This window comes from Camellia sinensis, chromosome 10 (assembly GCF_055761805.1).
Source record: "Camellia sinensis isolate YWXY chromosome 10, ASM5576180v1, whole genome shotgun sequence".
Taxonomy (NCBI): Eukaryota; Viridiplantae; Streptophyta; class Magnoliopsida; order Ericales; family Theaceae; genus Camellia; species Camellia sinensis.
Genome location: NC_138970.1, coordinates 104,156,090 through 104,176,731, shown reverse-complemented (window position 1 = coordinate 104,176,731; position 20,642 = coordinate 104,156,090). Strand labels below are relative to the sequence as shown.

Here is a 20,642-nt window from a genome sequence, read left to right as displayed (position 1 = left end):
AGAAAAGTTCATCTTCGAAGATTTTTGAGAGTTTCAAGAACAGTGAGTTTGTGGAGAAAGTAAAGTCAAGTTTATTTATTTATTTATATTGTTTTGGGGGTTTATCTTCTTGGTTTGGCTCTTATATTGCACATGGTTGTTTACGGAATGTTAGTTTTTGACTTTGAATCACTACTTTATTTATTATTTGTTTGAAATTTGTTGTTGAAATTTTTTGATATTTCTCTTGTTTCATGAATAAATTATTAGGGAAATTACACTTAAGGGGAAGTCTGAAAAAAAAAATTCAGATGAGTGGTAAAGTTTACAAATTTTAATGAGGTGGCCATTGTTAGCAGGATCAGGGACATGGTCAGATACAGGGTGCTATCTATCACGAATTTCAAATCTAACTTATCTAATGACTAGTTCCTGAAAGAATGGTCTTTGCCTGTTTCTGTAAGCAAAGTTGTTACTAATATGTGTAGTGCAGGTTCCTGTATTGCCTGTATATTTGATGATGGCTGAGTGATGTGCGTCACATATTGAAAATCCTTCTTTTTAAATCACTTTTAATGCAGGTTGTGCTTCAGCTCAGCTGATCTCTGTGTAGGGAGGAGAGTTGAGTGATGTGAGCTCTTAAAGTAGGTTTGTGTGAGTGATGTAAGCTACTGAGGGTTAAGTGAACTAGATATAAATCTCTAACAGTTTGATCATTTCAGGTTCTAGTTGGCACAGTGAGTTACGGAGAAGGGTTGAGTGGATGAGTTCTTAAAATAGGATATGAGTTTCTGATGAGGGTTGAATGGTGGTGAGAATCCTATATTGTCTTGAGTTGTTATTATATGTTTCCAATTGTTTGCTTATTGCAAGTTCTAGCTGGTATAAAGGTTAGAGATGAGGGTTGAGGAAGTGAGTTTCTCATAATAGGATGTGGTTTTTTTTGATGAGGGTTGAGTAGTGGTGAGATTTCTATAATGTCTCTGAGCTGGTATCTCTAATATTTTCTCTTATCAGTTGAGTATCTGTGTGAGTTGAATGGGAGGTCTTTATGAGAATTGGTTGGCTGCTTAACTTCTATGAGCTGTGCAGTATATCCATTAGTTGGCGTTGATCCTTGTTGCTCAGGCTCTTGTGTCCTGGAGCTTAGTGTCCACCTCTGTTTAATGGATTGCTAGCTTGATTAAGTTGAATGGTTCCTAGTTTTTTATATTCTTTCCCATCTACATTCCTGTGATTATTTTCAATTTGTGAGATTACTGGAGCTAGCTGTCTGCCTGTTGTTGCTATTGCCTGTGCTGGCTGTCTACTTGCTACCTGTTAATGCTATAGGCTGGAGCTGTTTCAGTTTATTGCTGTCTGTCTGCTGTCTACATGCATGGGCTGATCTGTTGTTGCTGTCTATTGTCTATATAGATTGTTGGTTTTGTATAGGTCTTGTGTGGTCTTGTGTGCTTTATTTGGTTATTGTCATTTGTGTGGTTATATGGCTCGATTTTGTTTATGTTCAATTCCCCCATTTTTCATATGTGGTCATTGAACAGATTGGGCTTTTTTAATAGCCTCTTTTTATTGTCTTCTGGGTGTCTTTTTGGCTGTTGGTTGTTTAGACTTTTTTAGGCTTTATTTCTAATATAGTTGCTTAGGTTGTTGGGCATATTTCTATTGTAGTTGCTTAGGTTTTTTATCTTTTGGCAGTTGGTTGTTTTTTTTGTTTAGTAGCGTGGGGAATGCCCCTTGTATTCTTGTATCTTTTTGTCTTTTTTTATGACTTAATTACCCCCCCAAAAAAAAATTATGTCTTTTTCCATCATAACATTTTTTCATTAAAAGGAAGGCCATAAGCATAAGATTAGTGCCAATGTTGCTGCTAACTATAACATGCATTTTGATTCATTCCAATATAGAAGTGAATGCTCAGTAATAATTAATGTATAAACTTGTTTCTCCATGATACAATTTCTTGATCATTATCTTTGTTAGTAATTGATGCTTAGCTACTTATTTTTTCATTTTATGTTAGAATTGCAAGCTGGATTCAAATGTTCATTATTAATCTATTACCTAATTATTTATTTGCATAAAGCAATCTGCAAGGAACTACTGATTCAAAGGTTAGTGTTGAACTACTCATTTTCATGTATTATTTGTTATTGTGTTAATTTTTTTAGAACTTCTTTTTTTTTTTTTTTGAGTCTATAATCTATATATTTTTTCCCCTAAGGCACTAGGGGAAGAAAAGGAGATAAAATATTGATTTTTATTTAATATATATATATATATATATATGTATATTTATTTATGTTTTAAAAAATGGAGAGTTGTTTCAACAATGATGTAATAGGTCATATAAGCACTGTTGACTGGAAGTTGTTTTCTCAGCCATCAATAATATGAATCTTATGATTTAAACGTTTACTGTAATCCTTTTCCTGCCTCCTATGTTTGAGTTGTCCGTTGGATGATATGTGATTTGTTTTCTTTAATTGGGAGGGCCATGTCCCAAGTGCATTTGAATTCATTGGGATATTATTAAACAAAGGAAACATATGCATAATTTGTATAAAAACATAAAACTATGCCACTTTGAGTTTTCTACAATATCATGGAAGACATATTCTTGGTTTAATCTTTCAGTTACACTTGACTTGCATATTCAATGAGAATAGAGCAAAAATTCAATCCACGGTGAATGAATTGGTTACAAAAGGATCTCTTTTGTACTATAAGATGATTTTTAATGCAATCCTTCCATATCCAATATGAAAACTCTATACATACACAAATATTTTAATGCATGTCTGTCTTTATATGAAATTTGTATTTGGTCAATTCATTTCTTAATGGGGTTTAATTTTTTTAAAAAAATAAATCTTTGGGTTAATTTGATTATTTGATTAAAAATAAAAAAAGGGGTCAATTAATGGTGTTTGATTACAATTCTAGATTGTAGATTATTTGAAACTCTAAAATACCATCTTAGTGTTTTTGCTAATTATTTTGAGCATTGATGCGTGTAACTAATTTTAGTAGTTTTTGTGGATGCAATTTGTTAGCAAGTGGAAAGTTCAAGATGGACAAAACATGGGTACATTTTCCACGGTTTATTAGATACACAACCATAAATATGCTTTCAAATGTTAAGTTACTCATTTTGTTTGGATGAAATTAATAATAATTTAAAGTTTTTAGAGTATCGAATGAGTATGTGGATGGAGCGAGAAAATTTGTCAACATGGCTAAGGCAAATTCAAGAAATCCTTATATGATCATATGCCCTTGTGGAAGTTGTCAAAACCTGTCACAAAAACATTGTGATATTATTTTTGAGCATTTGGTCATTGTAAGGATGGATCCTAAATATACGTCATGGGTTCTTCATGGGGAACGATGAAGTGAATCTGTAGAAGTTGAAGACAATGTTGAAATTCCAGAGACATATAGGCTGTTTAGAGATGTTTATGAAAATGATGATTTTTCACAACTTACAAATGAAAGTAGAGAGAGGGAGTTCACACAAGCATTAGAAGATGTTGAAACTCCTTTATATCCAGGTTGTACAAAGTACACTAAATTCTCAGCAATTGTCGCTTTATACAAGCATAAAGCTGTGCATGGGACATCTGATAAGAGTTTTGATGAAAATTTGAGATTAATGTGTGACATGCTATCAGAAGGTAACATACTTGTGCAAACTAAGAAGATTAAAAAGGGGGTTCTAGCGAAGGTGTGGCATTATTTTCCCATAACTCCAATATTTAGAAGAATGTTCAGGTCACAAGAAAAAGCAAAGCAATTAACTTGGCATTCCACTCACAAAAGTCAAGATGGAAAGATGCGACATCCAATTGATTCATTGGCATGGGATGCAATTGATCGTAAGTGGCCCTTTTTTGCATCGGATCTACGAAACCTTCAACTTGGTCTTGCAACAGATGGATTTAATCCCTTTGCAAATCTTAGCTCAACTTAAAATTGTTGGCCAATGATGTTAGTGACGTTATAATCTTCTTCCATGGTTATGCATGGCAAAGGAAAATATAATGTTTACATTACTTATACTGGGACCAAAGCAACCAGGGAATGACATAGATAGGTATTTGCAGCCACTTATAGAAGACCTACAAGAATTATGGAATAATGGTGTGGAGGTCTATGACGCAGCCAATAAGTCTATGTTGATGTGGATAATGAGTGATTTTCCAGCTTATGGGAACTTAGCTGGATGTGCCACAAAAAGGAAAGTTGTATGTCCTGTATGTAGCATTAACACATGCTCACAGTGGTTGAATCATAGTAAGAAGACAGTGTACATGGGCCACAGGCGATTTCTATCTCTGGATCATCCATTTCGAATGAAAAGAAGTTGGTTTGATGGAAAGCAAGAACTTGGGGGGAAGCCTAAACCATTGAGTGGATCTGATGTGTTACATGCAGTAAGGGACATTGAAACTAATTGGGGAAAAACTACAAAGGAAAGGAAAAGAAAAAAAGGGCCCAGACCAAAAAGCACCCTAACCAAAAAGAGTCTGATTGCGTCCAACTATGGAAGAAGAAGTCTATATTTTTCAATCTACCATATTGGGATGTAAGTCCTTGGAAAATAGGATTTCATATTCTTTTGTGGAACATTAGTTCTTAGTTAAAAATTTTCTTCTAATTTTTTAAATAATAAATCTTTTATTGATGTTACAGGCATTGCTTTTACGTCATAACTTGGATGTGATGCACATTGAGAAAAGTGTTTGTGAAAGCATTTTATGCACACTTCTAAATGTTAAGGAGAAATCAAAGGATGGTCTTAAGGCTTGTAAAGATTTGGCAGAAATGAGAATTAGAAGTGAATTGCATGCAGAGGATAAAGGATCCCATTTTTACTTGCTTTCAAAAGATGAAAATAAGACTTTTTGTTCTAGGCTACAAGATTTGAAGTTGCCTGATGGTTATAGCTCAAATATTGCTAATTGTGTTTCATTATATGAATGCAAGATAGTTGGACTCAAGTCACATGATTGTCATGTCTTGTTTCAACAATTGTTATCAGTTGCACTGAGAGAACTTTTGCCAAAAGGACTAAGGAATGCAATATTCCGAATATGCTCTTTTTTAATCAATTATGTCAAAGGGTGATTGCTAGGAATAAGATAGAACAACTTGAAAATGATGTTGCCGAGACATTGTGTATGTTAGAAAGATTACTTCCCTCCATCATTTTTTGATGTTATGGTACACTTAAACAATTCATATAGGGCCAGTGCAGTTTCGTTGGATGTATCCATTTGAAGGTAAGTCAATATCATTTTTTAAATATATGTATTGTTTTTTCTCTAACATAAATAAACTTTTAAAAAATTTGTTAAGCTGAATTTTATTGTTGTTTAGATATATGAAGATACTCAAAGGTTATGTTAAAAATTGTGTAAGACTTGAGGGATGCAAAGCAGAATGCTACCTAGCTGAAGAGTATATGAAATTTTGAAGTGGGTATATGAAGAAAGTACTGAAATAGGTGTTTGACATAATCGCAATATGGAGTTTGAAAGTGAAACAATACTAGGACTCCCCATAGCGACTCTGGTTTTGACCCAACATTTTATTATGTTCCGGACTCGGGTTTCTTGGTTCAATGTTGTTGTCCATATCTTATTCTCCTTGTTGTCCCTTAGATTGGTCGTTTGGATTGTAGTTGTGTGTTTGGAATAGATTGGTTGCTTATTTTTTCAAACCTTTGTTGCCCAGATTTTGTTCTTTCGCTGGAGTGGCCATTCTTGCTCTCGAGCAAGCTTTGCAATATTTCTCCTCCACTTGAGCGGTCATTATTGTGCTCGAGTGGGCTATGCAAACTCTTAGTACTTTTGCAGATCTGCAAATACTGGAGAAGTGTATTCTACACTCGAGCGGCGTTTCCTACTCCCGAGCAGATGGACGCTCGAGCGTCCAATCTTGCGCTCGAGTGATGTCTTTCATCTGCAAAACTTCTGGAAGTGTGTATTCTACGCTCGAGCGTCACTTCTTACGCTTAAGCGGAACAATGTATCTGATGCTCGAACGTTACTTTTCACACTTGAGTGGATTGCGTGTATAATAGTTCGTGAAGACAACATTTTATATCACTTTTTATTCCTCTCTCTCTCTAAAACTTTCTAAAAACCTAGATCTTGAGTTTCTTTCTCTAAAACTCACATTCTCTCTACTATTTCACCTAGATCCATTGGGGCTTCACCCTAGTGCCTTTGAGAAAAAGGTAGAGCGTCTCAAGAGCTCCGTTTTGATCTGAGTAGAAGTGGGTTTTGATGTCCTTGGAGTTTCACTCTTGCTTGGCTACTCTTCTCTCTTTGAGGTAGGATATTTTTGCACCTTCATATGGTTTTTAGCTTAGTTATTTGTCGTTGTGTAACAATGGGGAGATTTGGGAGTGGTTTGAACAAACCTAGGGTTTGGGTGAAAAATAAAAAGAGGGGTTTTTGGTGAATGTGAAATAAATGGGTATGGAATTTGAATATGAGGTTATATTGTGTCAAAATTGTTGATTTTGGTACTTGGGTTAATATTTGGAAAAAGGGGAAGTTTGCCCTAATTGGGTCAAATTGTTATTTTGTATAAATAACTGAAATTGGCATTGGTACTATAAAATTGGATGAGTATTGATATAAATGGTAGAGTTGGACATGTGTTGTCTCTCACCCATGAAAGTTTGAATAATTTATCTATTGAGAAGATTGTATATTTGAATAATAACTAAGAAATGACTTGGAAAGATATAAGCCTATAGGGCATATGACTATATGTTTAGTTTTAATTCTCTTAACATTGCAACATATGTTGTAGATTCAGGATGAACATTTGTGAATATATATCGCATGTGTTTACTTTTGTAAACGAACTCTGATGAATGAAAGCATATTATTTCTTTTATTCCTCTACTTTAAAGATTGGATTTATTGTATTTTTTGGGGGCGTTATAACTTGGTATCAAAGCGTACTGGGTTTGAATACTTTGGGTACATGGGAAGTGGTTAGTACAATAATGGGTTTGTCTCATTTAGCTGAGACGTCAGTATATATTGTATGCTTATGTGATAACATGTTTATGTAATTATATGGGTATGAGATTTAATTTCTAAGATGTTGATCGAGTCTATGGGTTTTTAGGAGTCCTATTGGAAAGGCACCTGATTACTGCTGTTTCTAATTGGAAATTTGGCAACGTCGCAGGACGGTCACTATCCAGAAATGAAATTCGTATGTGTTTACGTGACTACGTGCTTATATGGAGTGATTTACTGTTGTCCAATCGTATTAGGACTTGAGTGAGTTAGGTTCGGCACATTTGTAAATGTGCTAATCTCTTTTGTTAACTTTATTAGGATGTCAGGATATGGACGCGGTGGTGGTAGGTGTCGTAGGCCTAGGAGACATGAGATGCCTTTACCGGATGATATTCCGGTACAGGAAGAAGGGGTTGGCCAAGCCAACGTGGCTGAACCAGTTAGTCAACAGGCCATGGACGCCTTAGCCCGCGAAATGGCTGGAGCTTTATGGGAATCTATGGACATTCTCAAGGCTGAAAATCAAGTCCAGGCCCAAGTCCTTGAGGCAGGGCTATCTTTTTTGAAGAGGGAGTTTTTCCGGTCAAATCCAGATGAGTTTTTGGGTGATCCCAAGGAGGGCCATCGCTTTCATAAAACCAATGTTGAGAGGGCTACACAAAATAGTGGTGTTTCCATCGAAGGAGAAACTCTTTGTCGAGCTAGTAAGAGAGATACCACACAAGTTATGAGAAAAATCTCTTTTTATGGGGTTATCAAAGAGATTATTTTGTTGGACTATTATAAATTTCAAGTCCCTTTATTTAAATGTGATTAGGCAGCTACTGGAAATGGTGTCAAAGTTGAAGATGGATTTACTGTAGTTAACTTACAACATGGTAGACATCAATTTGAAAGAGATCCATTCATTCTAGCCTCACATGCAAAACAAGTGTTTTATTTGAGAGATAATGATACATCTAGTTGGGAAGTTGTACTTAAAGCATCCCAAAGAGGTTTTCATGATTTTGAAATGTATGATGATGATGCTTATATGTCGTGTGAACATGTCGATATAACTAGGCTTGAAATGGCTAATAGTGATGAAGATGAGCTATGTAAGGACTGATTGTGAGGGTGTGGAAGTGTTGCATGATGAATGAGTTACTCTTCATGTTTTGTTGACCTAGTAATGAAGTAAAATAGCATTATAAGTACTTGTGTTCTATTGTGATTGATGTTTAAGAATCACTTTTTCACTATGTGATATTTGTGGTATGTATGAAATTAATTAGTAGTTTTTTTTTTCCCTTTTTACAAAACACTTTCACATACTTGTATCTCATATAAAAAAATATTACTTGATTTGGTTTTGTTCTTTCATTTTTGCAGGTGGAATTCTTTTCTAAGGATTTAGTAATTGAAGTTGCCAACCAACAATGTGTGCGGAGGTAACTTTCAAACAAGTGTTTTTTTCTAATTTATTTATTTTGGGTACACATTTTTAACCAATTATTGGCTGCCTTGTCTTTATTTTTTCTTGTGTCATAAAGAGTTCTAAAAAGGCAGCAAAAAGACATAAGAAAGAGCAAGAAGCTATAGCTACTACCACAATGGATAATAGAAGTGATGGGCCCATTAGAATTTCAGATATAGGTTCCAATACTCAACAAATTGAATCACCAAATGCAGATGGAGTAGTTGATTCTGGTCAAGAACCAAAGAAGAAAACTAGGGGGCCGTCAAAGTTAAAGATGCATGGCAAAGGCAAACAAAAGTGTGAAGAGATCGACTTCAATGAAAGGAACCAACCGATAGGACAAGAATCAGTGCACTTACTAACCTTAGAAGGGATCTTAGCTCGGGAGATGGTGCCAATTAATATCGATTATTGGTCTGAATTTCTAGATGAGATTAAGGATAAGTTATGGGCTTATGTGAAAGTAGTATGTTTATCTAGTTAATTTGTATACAACAATTCATTATTTCCCCCATCTTCTAATACTAAATGTTTGCTTATATGAAAATGCAGCTTAGATATAAAATACATGATATCCACATGACACAAGTGATGTAAAAGTTCGCAAAATTGTGGCGCAATTACAAGTCTGAACTATCAAGAAAAATAAGAACTCTTGCTGCAGCAGGTAAAGGTCAGTTAGCATGTGATATTGCCCTCACCAAACTTGATAAGATTGAAATGGCTGCATGGAAGGCATTTGGGAAAAATCAACTTTCAAAAGGCTTCATTATAAGTTTTTTTTTTTTTCATAACAAATAGCAGCTCATTTTGTTTCATAACAATTAATATAAAGATTAGAAATTCTTTAAAAATGTGGACATTTCAAATGTTTACTCAAGAAAAGAGTGATAAATTCAAAGAGATGAGAGCAAAACAGAAGGCGTTACACATGATGAATAGAAAAACGTATGCACAGCTAGAGGAAGACATGGTAAGTTTGGCAATATAGACGACATTTATTTCGAAAGCATTTTGATTTTGTTCTTAAACCATTTTGCACTATGTTTTTTTTCCCCTCCCCCCCAGAAAAATTAAAGTCAAGACCCAAATTCCATATCTAGAGTGGATGTTTGGATCAAAGGACATACAAGACAAAAGGAGAAACCTGTCAATGAAGCGCTTCAGGAAGCAATGGTATGAATTAGCTTAACGTATATATTACATTATAACTGTGTACTAAATTATATTGAACCAGCTAAAGCTTAATATGTTATTAAAGCTTGTGATTTCATTCAATTCAATTGAAAGATTCCTGGCTATTGCTTTACACTTGCTCCTCATGTTAAAATTAAAGAAAATCAGAGAAGAACTTGAATGTATTTGTAATCTGTCACAATTGCTCTGTTGGACTGAGCTATGGTTGCAGCTGCTGCAGCTGTTCTGTTGCAACTTGAAAGATTGTGTTTCCTTACTGCATCACTTTAGCGTTTTTACTGAAATGCCCCCAAAACTATTAAACTAAAACATGACTCCTAATCTAATTAATCTGATATCTTTCCAAACAAATAATAACAATGATCTCAAAAGTCCTCCTTCCATTTGTCTACATATCAAATATTACAATTTTTATGTTCTTGTCCTTGTAACAATAACATTTACCTAATCCAAGAAATTAGAAAATAAAAATAATAATGCCTTAATGGCATACAAACAACAAGGCATTGCCTTGGTACAACAAAATGGACGCATGGTCCCAATACACATTAGCCTCGAAGCTTCAACAATTAACAATCAATGAGCCCGCGTGCTCCATTCAAAAATCTTCACCGCCTTGTCACTTGGGCGGAATCACACCAACAATTCCTGAAATGTTAGATAGGAATGAACTAGATGCCCAGTAGAAATACTTTTAACAAAGTATCTAATCATTTGAAAATTCATATGGCATTATCACAACTAAAACATTTTCCTTTTTAAACACAAGATAAATGTTAAGCATCCAAAATCAAATATTATGATTTCCATGATAAATCACATTTCAAAACCAAGGGTAAATGAGCCACAAAGTCCCTAAAGAGAGCCCCAGTACATACATACATATATATATAGTTTTGTATCCAAAATATCCCTACATTTGCCGATTGCTATACAGTAGGATGTAGGCACCCAAAATCATTCGTTTTTCTACTTTTGCCGACTACAATACGGCAGGACCAGTGGACACCCAAAAACATTTTCCCACATTTGTCCAGCGATAAGCCTAGACAGGGCAATTGGGCTCCTTAACTCCCCGCGCGGGTACCAGCACAACACAACTCTTTTCAAAATCGACTATCTATCGCCTTAAAACTACCTTTCCAATGTTTCCACAAATTCCAAGAAATTATACATCCATGTGAACAAAGTTAAATTTCCCCATTCAAATAATTGAACAATTATAAAGACATAATCTTCATATTTCAAAGGAAATTCTCAAAAGCTTTCAATTTCAAGAGTCTCATATCAAAATATATCTCAATCTCAATATTCAATCATAAATTTAAAGAATTAAAAGTTAATTACGAGGAAAAATGTAACAACCCCGACTTGTGATTAACTATTTGACCATGATTAAGGAAGCCTAATAAGTAATTAAGAGGAAATCCTGTGTTAATTGCATGTATTATATGTTATTTGTGTTTATATCTGTCTGCTGTAGAAATATTTGTCTGTGTTTCTATTCTGTTCTGCGAATTGAAGGCCTTATCGACACCCGATCACGAAATTGACATCATATAAGTGTTATTTAGGATTTTTAGAAATTTATGGTAGGATTAATTGGAATTTGATTCAGAACGAATTAATTATGATAATTAATGCCAATTGATTAGTTGTAAGTCTAACTTAATTAACTTCTTAATCAAGCCTATATAAGGCACAAGAAACCTCTAGGACACACTTTGCACTCTCACTTTCTCCATTCTTGAAGCCACAAGCGTGGGAGAGAGAGAGAGAGAGAGAGCAATAGAGAAAATGAGAGACCTATTGAAATTGTTCAAAAATAGAAGAGAATTTGAAAGATTAGGTTTCGACACTTGGAAATTCAAGGCCTCAAGGTAAGAATTCAAAACTTTAGATGTAATTGAGTCACTTATCACATAGATTCAAGAGAACTAAGGTGATAATGCAAGAATTGAACTAAGATTGGAGAATTAAGACTCAATGCATACATGCATGCATTTTCCATAACATTTTGAAGTTGATGTCAAGTAATTCTTCCTTGCATGTCATGTTTTCAACTTAATTTTGAGACTTCGTCGTGTTTTCCATCAATCTATCTTGTTTGAGCATGATTTGAAGAATTTAAGTTCAAAGAAATTGCATGCATATTTGCATCATGAGTTTCAAGTTTGATTTTGCATAATTGGCATGCTTTTGGGCTTTGATTTTGCGAAACGATTTTGAATTTACAATGTTTTACAAGTTTGCATGTCACCTCAAGTTTTGGGCCCAAAAAGATGTGTTTTGTTGGTTTGAATTTGAGTTTTGAAGCTTGGAAAACAATCTGGAAATTTTAGAATTCTGCAGCATTGCTCGAGCGACCAAACCTGACCCTATTTGCTCAGTCTTGTGCTCGAGCGACCGTCGAGTAGAAAAGTCATGCAACTAGTACTTTTGCAGAGTTTACAGACCGCTCAAGCGACCGAAGTTGCGCTCGAGTGACCACCCTTGTTTTGAACCTCTGATCGAGCGAAGGAAGTTGCGCTCGAGCGAAGATCCTGTTTTCAGCAAATTTGACTAAGTGTTTTGAATCACATTTTGGCATCCTCATTGCATCCTAGACATTCTTAAGCCTTAATTAAGACACTATAATAAGGATAAGACTTAGAAACACACTAAGAACGAAATGGAATAAGATAAGTACTATCCAAGTGTGTGTTTCAATAAGTGTATCTATTATATTTTTGTGTAGGTCACGAGCCGTGAGCGGTTTGATCCATTTGTTCCACCATCGAAGCTATTTGTGAGTAATGACTTAGTAAAGCTATGTTCGATATGAAATACTTTCTGAACATTATGATATGATATGAACTGTTTTTGAATAATTCAAAAGGTTATTTTGTGATTACATAAATGATGATCCAATTATTTGAATGTCTTTGTGGTATCTTTAGCAGAGGTCCTTGCCCAAGGGAAATAATATTGTGGCTTATGGTCATAAGGCCCTCACCCGAGGGAAACAATACCGTGGACCAGGCCCTCGCCCGAGGGAAATAATACCGTGGCATAAGCCCTCACCCGAGGGAGACAATACCGTGACCCACGTATGAGATATGTTACCCGGTACCGGAGGTTCCATTATGGAACTTGATATGCATAACCAAAGTGATATGTTAATGCTAATGGATGTACCATACATGATTTGAACGTGATTATGAATATGACTATGTTTCCAATTTGATAAGAGAATTGAAATCTGAATCTGTTATGGACATCATTCATTAAAATCTTTACTTTGTTATTATTCACTGGGCTCTCGCTCACTCTATTATTTATGTGTGTAGGTGATCAGGCACGTGACCAGGCTCAGTGATGATTGCCTGGAGATCGGTTTTGTTGGCCAACCTTTGTGCCTCTCGAGGAGGTTCCGAAAAAAGTCAAGTGGTCGAGTTTGGTAAAACAAGTTATAAGTTTAAGACTTTTGTTGTTTTGTGAACAGTTATTTTGTCTTATTATATGTGTAATGTCAATGTAAGATGAACGTTTACATGATGTAATATGTAAGTTTATGTATATAAAGTTTTAATTTCATGCCCCATGTTTGTCGACACAACTCAATGGACTACGTATGTTTAATATATTTGCTTTCGCTAGCTCTCGTATTTTGTTAATTTGTTCAGAGGCCTTTGGTAATCCTGGGATTACTAGCCAGTTACGGTGCTAAACTCATAAAGGCGGGTTTGGGTTATGATAGAGTGTTATTAGAGCATGAGTTATACCGCACACACGAGTCCATCTGAGCTTTAGGATGTTCTAGAAGGAATTAGGGACATTATATCTGCATGTGTGAGTGTGTGTGTAAATTCTATGGATAAGAAACCGACAATAAGAACATGTGAATTTGAAATAGAATGAACTGAATGTAAACCTTGTGAAAAGAACTATTGCCTCTGCCTCTGTTTATTATTGTCATTGTGTACCTATAGCAAATAGAAAATACAAGAAGTGATGGTACAGCTGAATCCTCTGAGACTCGCATGAGTTGCATGGAACAAATGCTTGCAACTTTAACAGAATCTTTGAGGCAACAACCTTTGCCCCCTCTGCCTTTGCCAGTACAAATTGAGCCGAATAACAATGATATCATCAACTTAACTTAGAAGTTTATGAAGATGAAACCGCCAACTATCTTGGGTGGTATTGAATCATTAAAGGCAGAGACATGGTTACGGGAAATGGAGAAACTACATGAAGTATTTCCTTGCTCTAAGACTCAGAAGGTGCTCTTGGCAATCTATTCTTTAAAGGACGAAGCCCGAAGATGGTGGCTGCTAATCTGAAATGATAATGGAAACATGACGTGGGTTCAATTTAAGGAAATCTTCTACGATAAGTATTTTCCTCAGTGCTTCCAGGACCGTAAAGCTTCTGAATTTCAAGAACTCAAGCAGGGCAAGATGTCAATAGCCGGGTATGAAGCTAAGTTCACTGAATTGGCCACTACAGGAAATTCAGCTTTTAGCAATGTTTAAAAAACGCCGCTATAGATGCCAAAAATGCCATTAATTCTTTTTGTGACGCTTAGCACCAAACACCAAAGATGCAGTCGTCGCTATAACATTGTGGCGCTTTAAAAACGTTGTTAAAGTGTTAAAGGCGACATTTTAAAAAACGCCGCTAAATGTGTTAAATAACGTTAAACTGACGTCGTGACAACTTTAAGCGACGTTTCAAAAATGTCGTCATAGTTTTTTTTTATTTTAAAAATATAATCGTTGGCTATAGTGACGTTTTCAAAAACACGATTATATCTTTATTTTTTTATTTTTTTTTTGAAATTGTGCCAATTCTATGTGGTTGAACTAAAAAAATACCTATAATAAAATTGAAAAATAGCACTAAATGAAACAATAACTCCCATTCCCATTCAAATGAACATTTGTCAAAAGATAAGCTGATTATGTGAAAAGCTGTCAAGTAGCAAATACAACATTAATTCACTTTCTTATTCAATTTAATATACAATCACCATTAACTACAAAATAACATATCCACAAATCATGTTTTAACATTCCCCAAAAAATAATAGGAAAAACATCAAGACAAACCCCATGAGTTTTGATTTAATTTAATGTCTTGTCCTTGTTACTAAATTCATTAAACTCAGCTGATATAGGTATAGAATATGTAATCTTCACTGGTCTGGATGCTTGCATCAAAACATAGAAGCCAAATTAGGTAAAGTGCATAAATCAATAATAGGAGAAGTGTTACAGCTATAAAACATAAGATCTACATTACAACTCAACATCTGTTAAAGAAGGTTTTGCACCTAGAGGAACAATTTAAATAAATTAGTCATTTCTGAGGCTTTGAAACTGCAGAAAAAGGTAGAAAAAAAATTTTAACGCGCTTCTATCAAGATAATAATAAGTTTATAATAATTGTGACTTCACAAATCAGCATGATACTCTCTCTCTTTCTCTTTCTCTGCTTTTGCTTTCTGTGTACTAATGGATAGGGGTGTGCATAATACCGCCGAAACCGCCGAAACCGCCAAAACCGCACCGTCAAGGCAAATTTGCTATTATTTGCCAATCGAACCGCTGGTTTTTGATAAGAAAAATGGCAAATTCTAGTGACACTTTTATCAATCCGCCGGTTTCTATTTTTCTTCCAAACCGCATCGACCCGCACCGCTATTAAATAATGTTTTATAAGATTCTAAAAATTCTTTTTTACTTAAGTTTGCTTGTTGTTCTATACCTTAGAATATGGTATTACATTACTGTTCGAGGGGAATTCAAGATGTCAGTAATCCAAAATAAAATTGAATTCCAATTTACTTTTCAATCTAAATACTTTTCAATAGTAAACATTTTCAATATATTGTAAACCCTGAATTATATTAATTTTATGTATTGTATTTGATCATTGTAGCTTCCACAGATGCTTGTAATGAACTGATGGCATAGTCGTTGATATTATCATGTTGTTGCTACACTTACTGCATCAGAAGAAAGCTTCGCAAGATGCTTAACATCACGGTATCTCTCGTCCTTTTTTTACTCTTTGATTTAAATTTTGTAATTTGAATTATATTTTTTATAAACCGCCAATCCGCCCGAACCGCCAAGGCAAATCCGCCATTATTTGCCAACCGAACCGCCGGTTTTTGATAAGGAAAATGGCAAATTCTAGTGACACTTTTATCAATCCGCCACCCGCCATACGGTTTCTATTTTTCTCTCAAACCGCACCGACCCGCACCGCGCACACCCCTACTAATGGATAACCCACATATTGAAATGAATTCATATTCCAATAAAGAATGACAAATCTGATTCTAGTTGAGCAAGAATGTTAAAGCATAAATACTCATGATGTGACATTTTCAACAATATGTGAGGAACGCTTGCTTGTCGACACACTCTCACAGATGAAATCTCTCTCGTTTGTGTAATTACCAATGGCACCTCCAGACTGTCTCAAGCCAGTCCTTGCAAACCTTGCTAATGCCATATCAATAAGTATCAGTTCTTTGAGCAAGAGTTGATACTACCCTTGGGACCCCTTTGAAAAAAAATCCAACTCGGTTTATTGGATTGAATTTGCACTGAAATGGTTATTATATGATTTGAATAAGCTACACAAATTTGAAAAGTTGTAAAAGAAAGACAGCTTTATAAAAAGAGTAGTTTAGGACAGCTCAAGCTCTAGTCCAAAGGACATGGCTTAGATACCAAGTGACTAGTAAACAAAACAAACTTTAGCTTTACTCATTAGTTGTTTGTAGCAACAATGAGAAACCTCTTTGTAATAGTCAAAAATCTAAAAGGATCTAAAAACTAAAAAGAAACTAGTATTCCTCAATTATCAAACACATCTGCTAGTAGAAAATATGTGGAACATGGATACGTGTTTTCCAATTCATGGTCCAAACCATATGATTTGACAGAGCTTGTAAACAATCAATTTGAATCCTAATGTTTGAATACAGAAAATTCATTATTCAGAGACCATCAAGATGTGTTGATGAACCAAAGACATCAATACATCTTTTGTACCAAGTTACCTTTATTCAGGCTTTAGAACAAACAATTAGAGGGCTATAATTTTAAATCTAACAACCCTGTATAAACAACTACGCCATAAAACAATCATTAACTGTTAATTTATAAGAAAGCTATAAATTTCCAACAGATTGGCACGAAATGCACTTGGATGACATTTTATACAGATCAAGCATCAATGAGCAACAAAACATAGAGTCCATGTGCCAAAGAAAAGAACCCTATTAAAATGTTCATAACCAGTTTTGAATGTCTAGTAAAAGCGATTCATAAGTTCTATAAATCAATGACAAATTTGAAATAGAGCATTTTTTTTTAAAGATTAGGAACAAACTATATGTAGAATGGTATAAAGGAAAATCAAAGTGAACAAGGGTTTATGCCAGATCAAAGAAGCTTCATGAAATATTTCACAATCAAGATTACTATTACATAAACAAAAATTCCACTCTTTGGTTTTTTAGGAAAAATAAAATAAAACTTGAAGAAACAAATCTAGTAACATCATCTATAGCCAAAACCAAGCTCTGACCCACATTATAAATATGAATGAATATTACTAAAAAATATTACTGTGCTCTGAATAGGTTCAAACAACAAACATCACATAAATGCATATATATATATATATATATATATTTCGTCTGGGTTACACAGAAAAATATATTTCAAGCAGAGAAAGGGGTTTCCTACTTCTATATAGCAAGTAGCAGCAGAAGAGTGGAGAAAATCAAACTACTGAAACATGATGAATTCTCAGTATATAAACATTTACTGAATCTAAGAATGAATGTAAAACTTGGGTCTGGCCAATTCACAATCAATTTATATTCACCTCATCTATTTAACTTATGCTGCTATAGAATTGTTCTGAATCGAGATTCTAATTTGAATGATCATAAAGATAACTTTCCAACATCATGTATAAAGCTATTTTATATATTTCCTATACTGCAAAAGGATTATAAGTTTCAATTCAAAACAGAGTCATATATTGGTAAAAGCTTTTCTTTGTTGTGTTATGCAGTTGCAGGAAACCCATAATTATATATAGTGAAATTGTTTGGTTTTCTTTTCATCTATATGATATATACTTCTATGCTTGTATACTATATAATAGTGTCAGCCCTTAATTTAGTATGAACGAAATTAGAAAGTTGTGTATTGGGGTTTTTTCATTCCAAAACTTGTAGGTTTCCAATTAACTTTCAGGCTAATAAAGTAACAAGGAAATACTCCACTAGAAATTTAGGATTTGTTTGTTTTTCTTTCGCTTTTAGTTGCCTTTGTTTTTATGTTTTTCACCCTTCAATGGCAACAAGTTTGGTTCATGGAAGAAAAATATTAATGTTCACTCATTGTAAATATATGATTTGTGTGCTTTGATATGTTTTTTTTTAGTGAATCTGTAAATATATTAATTTGTAAGCTTGGAAGCATTCTATCATTCATTATTCATAATATTTTTATCTATTACTCATTGGAACAATTAATTTCCTTATTTATTTGTATGTGGACAGTAAGTTCCCTTTACAATCGCATCTTTCACTCTTATTTGCTGCGTAAAGCCCCTAATCTTGTACTTACTGTTTTAGAGTCCCAGAAGTGAACATTTCAGTGACAAAATTGATGTTCCTATTTGCAATATCAACCCCCAAATATATCATCTGCATTACACAAACCCATATGTAAAAATTACTATTATTACAATAGATATACATATATAGAATGATAAGTATTGGGTTTTGCATACCTGAAATGAAAGAGGAAGCAGATGCAGAGACATAGAGGCTAGTCAAAACGAAGAAGAAGACAAGTAAGAAGAGAGTCCCTTATGTGTATTTAATAAGTAATCAAATTCAGATTTCAAATTAACATAATACAAATGAAGTAGTACAAACTAATCAGGGGATACTAGAGCCAAAATTCTGGTCCCCAGCAAGAATTAAGAATTCTAGAACATTGTGCTCCTCAAACAGCCACAAATACTGTCTCATAGAAATGAAAAGCTGTTGCACAATATAAGACTGAAAGGTTTAGAGTTCAGATTTTATACTACCTGGAACCAATTGGGTTTCTCTGGGCTTTGCTAAGCAGCAAGAACTTCAACAAAACCTTCATTCTTGTAGCCACCCATGTTACTTGCGCATGCCCGTGAAAGGTGACGATTTGGAGATGCAGAATTGAATTGTGTAAGAACATAGATCTTTGATATGTTGCTGTTTAGGCAATTACTGACCAAAATGTCAATCAGGTGATAATTTGCTCCTAAAGGAATAGCTAGTTTTGCTTTCTTGTTTGTAAGAGAGCAATTGCGAGTCCTAGCTCCACCTCTAAGTATAATTCCCAGAACACTATGAAGAATACAAGACCACTTAATCATTCTCTTCCTCAAATCAACTCATTATAAAGATCAAAGTTTCTAAGTACCCATAATCATAAAATTCCACCATACAATTTTAAAAAAGAAAGAGCAGAGCAACAAAACCCACATTTTCCAAGCATTTTTTACTAGGACATGAGGAACCCAAAGTCATGGATCAAATGCTACACATATTTTAGCTGGTTTTACATGAACATCCAACAATGTAGTCCTCTGCATCATAATGATCGACCATGAAATTTGAAGATTTTAAGGTCCATAGTGAGGTTACCTTATTTTATTTTGAGCAAATGTTCCAAATAGTGCAAAATTCCTAGAAAATTAGCTCTACCATTTGACCAGCCCTTATAAACACCTGTCTTACCAATCTGCAAAAGTAAGTGTAATAAGTATGATCTGTTTAGCAAAAGTCATCGAGGAAGTAAAAACAGGCCACATGTTTAACAGTTTACACCAGCAAAAGTAAAAATTAATGTAAGCAATTACATATATCTATGACTACCATTTAAGGTCATGTAAGCAAACACAATAAAGTTCATCAAAAACTAGCAATAATCTGTATGAGTATTGGGAAAAAATAAAAATAAAAATAAAAAGAGTAATTATAATCCAATATTTGAATTTATATTAATTACAAGATGTCAAAAGGCAACATAAGAATCCAAAAATGGATGCTCTACTTTTTCCCAAACAGACCAAAAACCATCTAGTATGAATGAACAAATATATCCAAATGTTTTAAGACTCATATCTTTGGTTTTCATGCAAATGAGAATTATAGTGCCTAATTACTTGTTTTTTTTTTTTTCGGCACCTAAATATAAGAACATCACAAATATATCAATGATATGTTTCAAACATATCAATGATATCAGGGGAATCAACAATCATCAATCTAGCTAGTATTCCTTTTTATATTGAAGCATTGGCATCATAAACATCCATCACAGTTCGAGGCAGATTTAAAGGTATGACGAACAACCAAACATGAAAAAGATGTATTGATGAGGAATCAATACATCCAACACAACTAATCCTAATTATAAAAGGTAACCAAGATATAACTAACCCAAAAAAAAAAAAAAAAACAAAAACAAATTACCTCCCATCCAAAACTTCAGGTGCCAGCATGCCAAATCGATCTACAAATTCCAAAAAAGGTTTTCTTTTAGGATATCCATCACAACTGATCCTAATTGCCTCATTGACTCCCTGGAAGGAGACACATAAAACAAATAAAATTTGAAAGAAAAAAAGAAGGCTGCCAGCTTTGTTTCCAACACCATGTAAAAGTTACCCTTCCTTACCCCAAAAATAGCTATTTAGTGACTATCTAAAGGTTATTTTTGAGAACATTGCTATTCTCAAAAATAGCTGGCTTAAGAAGATTATTGGGCTTCACACAACGAATATAACGAGGCTCAGTCGAACTCAGAGTTTCATGCAAATGTTGCTGCAAAAAGTACAACAGGAATTTCGTAAGTCAAGCTGTTGTACAAAAGAACTAGATAATTTGA

General features: G+C 34.3%; 1 protein-coding gene and 2 long non-coding RNA genes across 4 annotated transcripts; 2 read left to right on the top strand and 1 right to left on the bottom strand.

Moving 5' to 3' along the window:
- The first annotated feature begins 5,227 nt into the window (after window positions 1-5,227).
- Window positions 5,228-9,143, top strand: LOC114295429 (uncharacterized). 2 transcript variants are annotated; one of them, XM_082892016.1, is made up of 4 exons: window positions 5,228-5,264; window positions 8,400-8,458; window positions 8,561-8,950; window positions 9,040-9,143. In XM_082892016.1, the coding sequence occupies exons 2-4, from the start codon at window positions 8,447-8,449 to the stop codon at window positions 9,082-9,084; spliced, it is 447 nt and encodes a 148-aa protein (XP_082748142.1). In that variant the 5' UTR covers window positions 5,228-5,264; window positions 8,400-8,446; the 3' UTR covers window positions 9,085-9,143. The 2 variants fall into 2 exon arrangements, with proteins under 2 accessions (XP_082748142.1, XP_082748141.1); XM_082892015.1 differs by lacking the exon at window positions 5,228-5,264 and having other exon boundaries at window positions 7,083-8,458.
- Window positions 9,144-9,367: 224 nt separating this feature from the next.
- On the top strand, window positions 9,368-13,322 carry LOC114295436 (uncharacterized). The gene is made up of 3 exons (XR_003640903.2): window positions 9,368-9,460; window positions 9,556-9,663; window positions 13,014-13,322. It is a non-coding gene; the product is annotated as an uncharacterized LOC114295436 (long non-coding RNA).
- Window positions 13,323-18,243: 4,921 nt separating this feature from the next.
- On the bottom strand, window positions 18,244-20,578 carry LOC114295442 (uncharacterized). The gene is made up of 4 exons (XR_014342447.1): window positions 20,228-20,578; window positions 18,802-19,493; window positions 18,496-18,533; window positions 18,244-18,409 (listed from the first exon to the last, which is right to left on the bottom strand). It is a non-coding gene; the product is annotated as an uncharacterized LOC114295442 (long non-coding RNA).
- Window positions 20,579-20,642: the final 64 nt, after the last annotated feature.